This window comes from Pseudophryne corroboree, chromosome 5, assembly GCF_028390025.1.
Source record: "Pseudophryne corroboree isolate aPseCor3 chromosome 5, aPseCor3.hap2, whole genome shotgun sequence".
NCBI lineage: Eukaryota > Metazoa > Chordata > Amphibia > Anura > Myobatrachidae > Pseudophryne > Pseudophryne corroboree.
Genome location: NC_086448.1, coordinates 836,831,992 through 836,846,015, shown reverse-complemented (window position 1 = coordinate 836,846,015; position 14,024 = coordinate 836,831,992). Strand labels below are relative to the sequence as shown.

The following is a 14,024-nucleotide window of genomic DNA, read 5'->3' as shown; positions in this document are numbered from 1 at the left end:
TATGCCGGGCCTGTACTCTGCATTGTATGCCGGGCCTGTACTCTGCATTGTATGCCGGGCCTGTACTCTGCATTGTATGCCGGGCCTGTACTCTGCATTGTATGCCGGGCCTGTACTGTGCATTGTATGCCGGGCCTGTACTGTGCATCGTATGCCGGGCCTGTACTCTGCATTGTATGCCGGGCCTGTACTCTGCATTGTATGCCGGGACTGTACTCTGCATAGTATGTCGAGCCTGTACTCTGCATGTGTTACTGCGGTATATAATACAGCACCTATATACTACACATGTCACTGCAGTATATAACACATCTGTACGCTACACGTATCACTGCAGTATATAACACATCTGTACGCTACACGTATCACTGCAGTATATAACACATCTGTACGCTACACGTATCACTGCAGTATATAACACAACACCTCTACACGGCACGTGTCTGTGTGATATACAACACAGCACCTGTACACTGCACGTGTCACTGCGGTGTATATATACAGTATATACAGTGTGTGGTATATGACTGAGCTGCCCAAGCTGTGTGTTCTATCACATGTCTGATCCTTCCCGCAGGTTTGGCGTGGCACGCTGGCTCGCTGGCGGTTCAAGCGTCTGAAGGCCATTTATACAATCATGAGCTATTACAAATGCTATAAGGTCAGATCCCATTTGATGGAAGTCGTGAGACGCTTTGAGAATGTCCGGGAAATGGAGGATTATGGGAAGAGCGTGCAGTGGCCGGACCCGCCCGCCGTCCTTGAGGTGTTCCAGGAAATCTGCCGGAACTTATTCAGAAGGTATTTGGGTTACATTTATCTCCTGTAAGAGCAGGAATAATGTTATACAGTCTCCGGTCACCTCACATAACACATGTGCGGAGCTTCCTGCAGATCTCTGCTCCATGGGTTTAATATACACTACCTGTGGAAAGTTCTAGAACACCCCTATTTACTCAGGTTGTAGTAATAATTATGCATTTTACAGTCTCAATATACAAAATGTCATGTAAATATGTGGCTGAGGGAAGCAGCCGCCGTGTGCCGATGTAACCATGGAACATTCCGTCACCTTCTTTTTACAATGTAAATAAAATATAATTCAGGGCGTTCTCCGCAGCGCTGCTGCCGACGTTCCCCCAGGTGTGCTGCACCTGCAGGTTACTTTCCTGTCGCCCTCCTGTCCAGCTCATCCCGAGCCAGCCGGGGACGGTGCGGCTGTACCATGATGCCAGGCCTAAAGTCATAGCCTGGGGGCTGTCGCTGGTCATTATCTTGCTGAGGGAATGGCGTGGTGCTGCGTTGCTGCGGTCACCCTATTGCTTCAGCGTACCATCCTTTTTGCCTACTTAACAGCGTACAAAATCCAGTTGGTCAAAATACCGACAACCATTTGCTGACATTCAAAATACCGACATGGTCAAAATACCGACATGAGTTTTTCATGATTTTTTCATTGAAACCGACTTGTTCATATTTTACCATCCCAGTGGACCTGGAGGGGGAATATAATAGCGTGCCGAGCGCAGCGAGCCATGTGAGGGGACGTGGTACACTTATACGGTGTCCATGTTGACCTATGTCGACATACACACAAAAACAATGAAAAACTTGTGTCGACTTTTCGGCCTGTTGACATTTTAAATGTCTGTATTTTGACCCCGTCTGTATTTTGACCGTCAGGATTTTGATTGTAGGTATTTCATACTATGAGATTTTAGATTTTTATTCATGGGTCCATAAGACCTTGCACCAGTCCATAGTAGCCCACTGGCGGTGCCTCGTGGCTCAGGCAGGGTCCTTATCATTGCTGGTAATTTCATATCCAGGGTATTTATTATACCAATGACATCACTTTATTCTTCAGTCGTTGCTCACCTACCCTTCCAGCAGCTGCCGCTCACTTACCTCTGCACCGTGCCTGGTTATTCGCTGGGCTTGTCTTGCTTACATAAGTGCTGGAAACTTGCGGGTGTTCCAAAGCTTTGGAACGGCGTCCCCGATAAATAAGACAGTGTAATAAATGTACCCCTAGTTAGAGAGATCTATAGCAGCTTGTCTACATACTGTATAGAGGTGAAACTGTCCAGTCTGTGTCATCTGTGCCTCATACCTCCCTGAGGACACTAGTTGCTAACTGTGGTCTCGCCCACAAGATGTCTGCTTCCACAGTGTATAGGTGACAGGATGCCCACTCCCTACAGAAACATCTACAGTGAGCGCAGTATATATAGTCTAAGCGTTAATTATATCTATGTCCCCTTTCTCTTGCCGTGTGCCATCTTATGACGCGTCTGTGGTGTTTCTGTCACCGTGTGCCATCTTATGATGCTTCTGTGGTGTTTCTGTCACCGTGTGCAATCTAATGACGCGTCTGTGGTGTTTCTGTCACCGTGTGCAATCTTATGACGCGTCTGTGGTGTTTCTCTTGCCGTGTGCCGATATTACGATGCTTCTGTGGTGTTTCTTTTGCCGTGTGCCCATCTTATGATGCGTCTGTGGTGTTTCTGTCGCCGTGTGCCATCTTATGACGCATCTGTGGTGTTTCTCTTGCCGTGTGCCGATATTATGATGCTTCTGTGGTGTATCTTTTGCCTTGTGCCCATCTTATAACGCGTCTGTGGTGTTTCTCTTGCCATGTGCCCATATTATGATGCTTCTGTGGTGTTTCTGTCGCAGCGTGCCCATCTTATGATGCTTCTGTGGTGTTTCTCTTGCCGTGTGCCGATATTATGATGCTTCTGTGGTGTATCTTTTGCCTTGTGCCCATCTTATAACGCGTCTGTGGTGTTTCTTTTGCCATGTGCCATCTTATGATGCGTCTGTGGTGTTTCTCTTGCCATGTGCCCATCTTATGATGCTTCTGTGGTGTATCTTTTGCCTTGTGCCCATCTTATAACGCTTCTGTGGTGTTTCTTTTGCCATGTGCCATCTTATGATGCTTCTGTGGTGTTTCTGTCGCCGTGTGCCCATCTTATGATGCTTCTGTGGTGTTTCTGTCGCCGTGTGCCCATCTTATGATGCGTCTGTGGTGTTTCTCTTGCCGTGTGCCCATAATATGACGCGTCTGTGGTGTTTTTGTCGCCGTGTGCCATCTTACGATGCTTCTGTGGTGTTTCTTTTGCCATGTGCCCGTCTTATGATGCGTCTGTGGTGTTTTTGTCGCCGTGTGCCATCTTAGACCACTTCTGTGGTGTTTCTTTTGCCGTGTGCCATCTTATGATGCGTCTGTGGTGTTTCTTTTGCCGTGTGCCGATATTATGATGCTTCTGTGGTGTTTCTCTTGCCGTGTGCCGATATTATGATGCTTCTGTGGTTTATCTTTTACCATGTGCCCATCTTATAACGCTTCTGTGGTGTTTCTTTTGCCGTGTGCCATCTTATGATGCGTCTGTGGTGTTTCTTTTGCCGTGTGCCATCTTATGATGCGTCTGTGTTGTTTTTGTCGCCGCGTGCCCATCTTATGATGCTTCTGTGGTGTTTTTGTCGCCGCGTGCCCATCTTATGATGCTTCTGTGGTGTATCTTTTGCCTTGTGCCCATCTTATAACGCGTCTGTGGTGTTTCTTTTGCCGTGTGCCGATATTATGATGCTTCTGTGGTGTTTCTCTTGCCGTGTGCCGATATTATGATGCTTCTGTGGTTTATCTTTTACCATGTGCCCATCTTATAACGCTTCTGTGGTGTTTCTTTTGCCGTGTGCCATCTTATGATGCGTCTGTGGTGTTTCTTTTGTCGTGTGCCATCTTATGATGCGTCTGTGTTGTTTTTGTCGCCGCGTGCCCATCTTATGATGCTTCTGTGGTGTTTTTGTCGCCGCGTGCCCATCTTATGATGCTTCTGTGGTGTTTCTTTTGCCATGTGCCCATATTATGATGCTTCTGTGGTGTTTCTGTCGCCGTGTGCCCATCTTATGATGCTTCTGTGGTGTTTCTCTTGCCGTGTGCCCATAATATGACGCGTCTGTGGTGTTTTTGTCGCCGTGTGCCATCTTACGATGCTTCTGTGGTGTTTCTTTTGCCATGTGCCCATCTTATAACGCTTCTGTGGTGTTTTTGTCGCCGTGTGCCATCTTATGATGCTTCTGTGGTGATTTTGTCGCAGCGTGCCCATCTTATGATGCTTCTGTGGTGTTTCTGTCACCGTATGCCCATCTTATGATGCTTCTGTGGTGTTTCTCTTGCCGTGTGCCATCTTATGATGCGTCTGTGTTGTTTTTGTCGCCGCGTGCCCATCTTATGATGCTTCTGTGGTGTTTTTGTCGCCGCGTGCCCATCTTATGATGCTTCTGTGGTGTATCTTTTGCCTTGTGCCCATCTTATAACGCGTCTGTGGTGTTTCTTTTGCCGTGTGCCATCTTATAACGCGTCTGTGGTGTTTCTTTTGCCATGTGACCATATTATGATGCTTCTGTGGTGTTTCTGTCGCCGTGTGCCCATCTTATGATGCTTCTGTGGTGTTTCTCTTGCCGTGTGCCCATAATATGACGCGTCTGTGGTGTTTTTGTCGCCGTGTGCCATCTTACGATGCTTCTGTGGTGTTTCTTTTGCCGTGTGCCCATCTTATGATGCGTCTGTGGTGTTTTTGTCGCCGTGTGCCATCTTAGACCGCTTCTGTGGTGTTTCTTTTGCCGTGTGCCATCTTATGATGCGTCTGTGGTGTTTCTTTTGCCGTGTGCCGATATTATGATGCTTCTGTGGTGTATCTTTTACCATGTGCCCATCTTATAACGCTTCTGTGGTGTTTCTTTTGCCGTGTGCCCATCTTATGATGCGTCTGTGGTGTTTTTGTCGCCGTGTGCCATCTTAGACCGCTTCTGTGGTGTTTCTTTTGCCGTGTGCCATCTTATGATGCGTCTGTGGTGTTTCTTTTGCCGTGTGCCATCTTATGATGCGTCTGTGGTGTTTCTTTTGCCGTGTGCCATCTTATGATGCTTCTGTGGTGTTTCTTTTGCCGTGTGCCATCTTATGATGCGTCTGTGGTGTTTCTTTTGCCGTGTGCCGATATTATGATGCTTCTGTGGTGTTTCTTTTGCCGTGTGCCATCTTATGATGCGTCTGTGGTGTTTTTGTCGCCGTGTGCAATCTTATAACGCTTCTGTGGTGTTTCTTTTGCCGTGTGCCATCTTCCGATGCTTCTGTGATGTTTCTTTTGCCTTGTGCCCATCTTATAACGCTTCTGTGGTGTTTTTGTCGCCGTGTGCCATCTTATGATGCTTCTGTGGTGTTTTTGTCGCAGCGTGCCCATCTTATGATGCTTCTGTGGTGTTTCTGTCACCGTATGCCCATCTTATGATGCTTCTGTGGTGTTTCTCTTGCCGTGTGCCCATCTTATGACGCGTCTGTGGTGTTTCTGTCACCCTGCTGCACAGATGGCGAGCCAGGAAGATAGTGAAGAATATTCCGCCCTCCGACATGTTGCAGATCAAGTCCAAGGTTTGCGCAATGGAGGCGCTGCAGGGCTTGCGGAAAGATGTTGGCTACCAGCGGGCATGGAAGCAGAACTACCTGGCCTGCGTGAGTACCAGGAGAAAGATGGATGACAGGAAAAGGGGGATAGTTGAGAGGGTGATGGGGAGGAGGGGGCTGATAGTGAGAGGGGGTGCAACATTGAGGGGACTGGATGTCTGACAGTGACGGGGTGAGAGGATAACAGTGAGAAGGGTGGATATGTGACAGTGACGGGGTGGGGGGCTAACAGTGAGAAGGGTGGATATGTCTGACAGTGACAGGGTGGGGGATAACAGTGAGAAGGGCAGATATGTCTGACAGTGACGGGTTGGGGGGATAACAGTGAGAAGGGCGGATATGTCTGACAGTGACGGGGTGGGGGGATAACAGTGAGAAGGGCGGATATGTCTGACAGTGACGGGGTGGGGGGATAACAGTGAGAAGGGCAGATATGTCTGACAGTGACGGGGTGGGGGGGATAACAGTGAGAAGGGCGGATATGTCTGACAGTGACAGGGTGGGGGGATAACAGTGAGAAGGGCGGATATGTCTGACAGTGACGGGGTGGGGGGATAACAGTGAGAAGGGCAGATATTTCTGACAGTGACGGGGTGGGGGGATAACAGTGAGAAGGGCAGATATGTCTGACAGTGACGGGGTGGAGGGATAACAGTGAGAAGGGCGGATATGTCTGACAGTGACAGGGTGGGGGGATAACAGTGAGAAGGGCGGATATGTCTGACAGTGACGGGGTGGGGGGATAACAGTGAGAAGGGCAGATATGTCTGACAGTGACGGGGTGGAGGGATAACAGTGAGAAGGGCGGATATGTCTGACAGTGACAGGGTGGGGGGATAACAGTGAGAAGGGCGGATATGTCTGACAGTGACGGGGTGGGGGGATAACAGTGAGAAGGGCGGATATGTCTGACAGTGACAGGGTGGGGGGAAAACAGTGAGAAGGGCGGATATGTCTGACAGTGACGGGGTGGGGGGATAACAGTGAGAAGGGCGGATATGTCTGACAGTGACAGGGTGGGGGATAACAGTGAGAAGGGCGGATATGTCTGACAGTGACGGGGTGGGGGGATAACAGTGAGAAGGGCAGATATGTCTGACAGTGACGGGGTGGGGGGATAACAGTGAGAAGGGCAGATATGTCTGACAGTGACGGGGTGGAGGGATAACAGTGAGAAGGGCGGATATGTGACAGTGACTGGGTGGGGGGATAACAGTGAGAAGGGCGGATATGTCTGACAGTGACAGGGTGGGGAGATAACAGTGAGAAGGGTGGATATGTGACAGTGACGGGGTGGGGGGATAACAGTGAGAAGGGCGGATATGTGACAGTGACGGGGTGGGGGGGATAACAGTGAGAAGGGCGGATATGTGACAGTGACGGGGTGGGGGGATAACAGTGAGAAGGGCGGATATGTGACAGTGACAGGGTGGGGAGATAACAGTGAGAAGGGCGGATATGTGACAGTGACGGGGTGGGGGGATAACAGTGAGAAGGGCGGATATGTGACAGTGACGGGGTGGGGGGATAACAGTGAGAAGGGCGGATATGTGACAGTGACGGGGTGGGGGGGATAACAGTGAGAAGGGCGGATATGTGACAGTGACAGGGTGGGGGATAACAGTGAGAAGGGCGGATATGTCTGACAGTGACGGGGTGGGGGGATAACAGTGAGAAGGGCGGATATGTCTGACAGTGACGGGGTGGGGGGTATAACAGTGAGAAGGGCAGATATGTGACAGTGACAGGGTGGGGGATAACAGTGAGAAGGGTGGATATGTGACAGTGACGGGGTGGGGGGATAACAGTGAGAAGGGCGGATATGTGACAGTGACGGGGTGGGGGGATAACAGTGAGAAGGGCGGATATGTGACAGTGACGGGGTGGGGGGGATAACAGTGAGAAGGGCGGATATGTGACAGTGACGGGGTGGGGGGATAACAGTGAGAAGGGCGGATATGTGACAGTGACAGGGTGGGGAGATAACAGTGAGAAGGGCGGATATGTGACAGTGACGGGGTGGGGGGATAACAGTGAGAAGGGCGGATATGTGACAGTGACGGGGTGGGGGGATAACAGTGAGAAGGGCGGATATGTGACAGTGACGGGGTGGGGGGGATAACAGTGAGAAGGGCGGATATGTGACAGTGACAGGGTGGGGGATAACAGTGAGAAGGGCGGATATGTCTGACAGTGACGGGGTGGGGGGATAACAGTGAGAAGGGCGGATATGTCTGACAGTGACGGGGTGGTGGGGATAACAGTGAGAAGGGCGGATATGTGACAGTGACGGGGTGGGGGGATAACAGTGAGAAGGGTGGATATGTCTGACAGTGACAGGGTAAGGGGATAACAGTGAGAAGGGCGGATATGTGACAGTGACAGGGTGGGGATAACAGTGAGAAGGGTGGATATGTCTGACAGTGACAGGGTGGGGGGATAACAGTGAGAAGGGCGGATATGTGACAGTGACAGGGTGGGGATAACAGTGAGAAGGGTGGATATGTCTGACAGTGACGGGGTGGGGGGTATAACAGTGAGAAGGGCAGATATGTGACAGTGACGGGGTGGGGGGATAACAGTGAGAAGGGTGGATATGTCTGACAGTGACGGGGTGGGGGGATAACAGTGAGAAGGGCGGATATGTCTGACAGTGACGGGGTGGGGGGATAACATAACAGTGAGAAGGGCGGATATGTCTGACAGTGACGGGGTGGGGGGATAACAGTGAGAAGGGCGGATATGTCTGACAGTGACGGGGTGGGGGGATAACAGTGAGAAGGGTGGATATGTCTGACAGTGACGGGGTGGGGGGATAACAGTGAGAAGGGCGGATATGTGACAGTGACAGGGTGGGGGGATAACAGTGAGAAGGGCGGATATGTCTGACAGTGACGGGGTGGAGGGATAACAGTGAGAAGGGCGGATATGTGACAGTGACAGGGTCGGGGGATAACAGTGAGAAGGGTGGATAATGATATGTCTGACAGTGACGGGGTGGGGGGATAACAGTGAGAATGGCGGATATGTGTGACAGTGACAGGGTGGGGGGATAACAGTGAGAAGGGTGGATATGTCTGACAGTGACGGGTGGGGGGATAACAGTGAGAAGGGCGGATATGTGTGACAGTGACAGGGTGGGGGGATAACAGTGAGAAGGGTGGATATGTCTGACAGTGACAGGGTGGGGGATAACAGTGAGAAGGGCAGATATGTCTGACAGTGACGGGTTGGGGGGATAACAGTGAGAAGGGCGGATATGTCTGACAGTGACGGGGTGGGGGGATAACAGTGAGAAGGGCGGATATGTCTGACAGTGACGGGGTGGGGGGATAACAGTGAGAAGGGCGGATATGTCTGACAGTGACGGGGTGGGGGGATAACAGTGAGAAGGGCGGATATGTCTGACAGTGACGGGGAGGGGGGATAACAGTGAGAAGGGCAGATATGTCTGACAGTGACAGGGTGGGGGGATAACAGTGAGAAGGGCGGATATGTCTGACAGTGACGGGTTGGGGGGATAACAGTGAGAAGGGTGGATATGTGACAGTGACGGGGTGGGGGGATAACAGTGAGAAGGGCGGATATGTCTGACAGTGACAGGGTGGGGGGATAACAGTGAGAAGGCCGGATATGTGACAGTGACAGGGTGGGGGGATAACAGTGAGAAGGGCGGATATGTCTGACAGTGACGGGGTGGGGGGATAACAGTGAGAAGGGTGGATATGTCTGACAGTGACGGGGTGGGGGGATAACAGTGAGAAGGGCGGATATGTGTGACAGTGACAGGGTGGGGGGATAACAGTGAGAAGGGCAGATATGTCTGACAGTGACGGGTTGGGGGGATAACAGTGAGAAGGGCGGATATGTCTGACAGTGACGGGGTGGGGGGATAACAGTGAGAAGGGCGGATATGTCTGACAGTGACGGGGTGGGGGGATAACAGTGAGAAGGGCGGATATGTCTGACAGTGACGGGGTGGGGGGATAACAGTGAGAAGGGCGGATATGTCTGACAGTGACGGGGTGGGGGGATAACAGTGAGAAGGGCGGATATGTGACAGTGACAGGGTGGGGGAATAACAGTGAGAAGGGCGGATATGTCTGACAGTGACGGGGTGGGGGGATAACAGTGAGAAGGGCGGATATGTCTGACAGTGACGGGGTGGGGGGATAACAGTGAGAAGGGCGGATATGTCTGACAGTGACGGGGTGGGGGGATAACAGTGAGAAGGGCGGATATGTCTGACAGTGACGGGGTGGGGGGATAACAGTGAGAAGGGCGGATATGTGACAGTGACAGGGTGGGGGAATAACAGTGAGAAGGGCGGATATGTCTGACAGTGACGGGGTGGGGGGATAACAGTGAGAAGGGCGGATATGTGACAGTGACAGGGTGGGGGATAACAGTGAGAAGGGCAGATATGTCTGACAGTGACAGGGTGGGGGGATAACAGTGAGAAGGGCGGATATGTCTGACAGTGACGGGGTGGGGGGATAACAGTGAGAAGGGCGGATATGTGACAGTGACGGGGTGGGGGGATAACAGTGAGAAGGGCAGATATGTCTGACAGTGACGGGGTGGGGGGATAACAGTGAGAAGGGCGGATATGTCTGACAGTGACGGGGTGGGGGGATAACAGTGAGAAGGGCAGATATGTCTGACAGTGACGGGGTGGGGGGGATAACAGTGAGAAGGGCGGATATGTGACAGTGACGGGGTGGGGGGATAACAGTGAGAAGGGCAGATATGTCTGACAGTGACAGGGTGGGGGGATAACAGTGAGAAGGGCGGATATGTCTGACAGTGACGGGGTGGGGGGATAACAGTGAGAAGGGCGGATATGTGACAGTGACGGGGTGGGGGGATAACAGTGAGAAGGGCGGATATGTGACAGTGACGGGGTGGGGGGATAACAGTGAGAAGGGCGGATATGTGACAGTGACGGGGTGGGGGGATAACAGTGATAAGGACGGATATGTGACAGTGACGGGGTGGGGGGATAACAGTGAGAAGGACGGATATGTGACAGTGACGGGGTGGAGGGATAACAGTGAGAAGGGTGGATATGTGACAGTGACAGGGTGGGGGGATAACAGTGTGAAGGGCGGATATGTCTGACAGTGACGGGGTGGGGGGATAACAGTGAGAAGGGCGGATATGTCTGACAGTGACGGGGTGGGGGGATAACAGTGAGAAGGGCGGATATGTCTGACAGTGACGGGGTGGGGGGATAACAGTGAGAAGGGCGGATATGTCTGACAGTGACTGGGTGGAGGGATAACAGTGAGAAGGGCGGATATGTCTGACAGTGACGGGGTGGGGGGATAACAGTGAGAAGGCCGGATATGTGACAGTGACAGGGTGGGGGGATAACAGTGAGAAGGGCAGATATGCCTGACAGTGACGGGGTGGGGGGATAACAGTGAGAAGGGCGGATATGTGACAGTGACGGGGTGGAGGGATAACAGTGAGAAGGGCGGATATGTCTGACAGTGACAGGGTGGGGGGATAACAGTGAGAAGGGCAGATATGCCTGACAGTGACGGGGTGGGGGGATAACAGTGAGAAGGGCAGATATGTGACAGTGACAGGGTGGGGGGATAACAGTGAGAATGGCGGATATGTGACAGTGACGGGGTGGGGGGATAACAGTGAGAAGGGTGGATATGTCTGACAGTGACGGGGTGGGGGGATAACAGTGAGAAGGGCAGATATGTGACAGTGACAGGGTGGGGGGATAACAGTGAGAAGGGCAGATATGTGACAGTGACTGGGTGGAGGGATAACAGTGAGAAGGGCAGATATGTGACAGTGACAGGGTGGGGGGATAACAGTGAGAAGGGTGGATATGTGACAGTGATGGGGTGGAGGGATAACAGTGAGAAGGGCGGATATGTCTGACAGTGACAGGGTGGGGGGATAACAGTGAGAAGGGCGGATATGTGACAGTGACGGGGTGGGGGGATAACAGTGAGAAGGACGGATATGTCTGACAGTGACGGGGTGGGGGGATAACAGTGAGAAGGGCGGATATGTCTGACAGTGACAGGGTGGAAGGATAACAGTGAGAAGGGCGGATATGTCTGACAGTGACTGGGTGGGGGGATAACAGTGAGAAGGACGGATATGTCTGACAGTGACGGGGTGGGGGGATAACAGTGAGAAGGGCAGATATGTCTGACAGTGACGGGGTGGGGGGATAACAGTGAGAAGGGCAGATATGTCTGACAGTGACGGGGTGGGGGGATAACAGTGAGAAGGGCGAATATGTCTGACAGTGACGGGGTGGGGGGATAACAGTGAGAAGGACGGATATGTCTGACAGTGACAGGGTGGGGGCATAACAGTGAGAAGGGCGGATATGTGACAGTGACGTGGTGGGGGGATAACAGTGAGAAGGGTGGATATGGCTGACAGTGACGGGGTGGGGGATAACAGTGAGAAGGGCGGATATGTCTGACAGTGACGGGGTGGGGGGATAACAGTGAGAAGGGCGGATATGTCTGACAGTGACGGGGTGGGGGGATAACAGTGAGAAGGGTGGATATGTCTGACAGTGACGGGGAGGGGGGATAACAGTGAGAAGGGCAGATATGTCTGACAGTGACAGGGTGGGGGGATAACAGTGAGAAGGGCGGATATGTCTGACAGTGACGGGTTGGGGGGATAACAGTGAGAAGGGTGGATATGTGACAGTGACGGGTGGGGGGATAACAGTGAGAAGGGTGGATATGTCTGACAGTGACGGGGTGGGGGGATAACAGTGAGAAGGGCGGATATGTCTGACAGTGACAGGGTGGGGGGATAACAGTGAGAAGGGCGGATATGTGACAGTGACAGGGTGGGGGGAAAACAGTGAGAAGGGCGGATATGTCTGACAGTGACGGGATGGGGGGATAACAGTGAGAAGGGTGGATATGTCTGACAGTGACGGGGTGGGGGGATAACAGTGAGAAGGGCGGATATGTGTGACAGTGACAGGGTGGGGGGATAACAGTGAGAAGGGCAGATATGTCTGACAGTGACGGGTTGGGGGGATAACAGTGAGAAGGGCGGATATGTCTGACAGTGACGGGGTGGGGGGATAACAGTGAGAAGGGCGGATATGTCTGACAGTGACGGGGTGGGGGGATAACAGTGAGAAGGGCGGATATGTCTGACAGTGACGGGGTGGGGGGATAACAGTGAGAAGGGCGGATATGTCTGACAGTGACGGGGTGGGGGGATAACAGTGAGAAGGGCGGATATGTCTGACAGTGACGGGGTGGGGGGATAACAGTGAGAAGGGCGGATATGTGACAGTGACAGGGTGGGGGAATAACAGTGAGAAGGGCGGATATGTCTGACAGTGACGGGGTGGGGGGATAACAGTGAGAAGGGCGGATATGTGACAGTGACAGGGTGGGGGATAACAGTGAGAAGGGCAGATATGTCTGACAGTGACAGGGTGGGGGGATAACAGTGAGAAGGGCGGATATGTCTGACAGTGACGGGGTGGGGGGATAACAGTGAGAAGGGCGGATATGTGACAGTGACAGGGTGGGGGATAACAGTGAGAAGGGCAGATATGTCTGACAGTGACGGGGTGGGGGGGATAACAGTGAGAAGGGCGGATATGTGACAGTGACGGGGTGGGGGGATAACAGTGAGAAGGGCAGATATGTCTGACAGTGACAGGGTGGGGGGATAACAGTGAGAAGGGCGGATATGTCTGACAGTGTCGGGGTGGGGGGATAACAGTGAGAAGGGCGGATATGTGACAGTGACGGGGTGGGGGGATAACAGTGAGAAGGGCGGATATGTGACAGTGACGGGGTGGGGGGATAACAGTGAGAAGGGCGGATATGTGACAGTGACGGGGTGGGGGGATAACAGTGATAAGGACGGATATGTGACAGTGACGGGGTGGGGGGATAACAGTGAGAAGGACGGATATGTGACAGTGACGGGGTGGAGGGATAACAGTGAGAAGGGTGGATATGTGACAGTGACAGGGTGGGGGGATAACAGTGAGAAGGGCGGATATGTCTGACAGTGACGGGGTGGGGGGATAACAGTGAGAAGGGCGGATATGTCTGACAGTGACGGGGTGGGGGGATAACAGTGAGAAGGGCGGATATGTCTGACAGTGACGGGGTGGGGGGATAACAGTGAGAAGGGCGGATATGTCTGACAGTGACGGGGTGGGGGGATAACAGTGAGAAGGGCAGATATGCCTGACAGTGACGGGGTGGGGGGATAACAGTGAGAAGGGCAGATATGTGACAGTGACGGGGTGGGGGGATAACAGTGAGAAGGGCGGATATGTGTGACAGTGACAGGGTGGGGGGATAACAGTGAGAAGGGCGGATATGTCTGACAGTGACGGGGTGGGGGGATAACAGTGAGAAGGGCAGATATGCCTGACAGTGACGGGGTGGGGGGATAACAGTGAGAAGGGCAGATATGTGACAGTTACGGGGTGGGGGGATAACAGTGAGAAGGGCGGATATGTGTGACAGTGACAGGGTGGGGGGATAACAGGGAGAAGGGCGGATATGCCTGACAGTGACGG

The 14,024-nt window shown here is 52.5% G+C and overlaps 1 protein-coding gene across 1 annotated transcript in view; it reads left to right on the top strand.

Annotated features, from left to right (window-relative positions):
- MYO1G (myosin IG) overlaps positions 1–14,024 on the top strand; it is a 508,951-nt gene that overhangs the window by 181,330 nt on the left and 313,597 nt on the right. The window contains exons 17-18 of the mRNA XM_063924584.1: positions 578–801; positions 5,371–5,515. Of these exons, the coding sequence (XP_063780654.1) occupies positions 578–801; positions 5,371–5,515 (369 nt within the window). The remainder of the gene's footprint in view (positions 1–577; positions 802–5,370; positions 5,516–14,024) is intronic.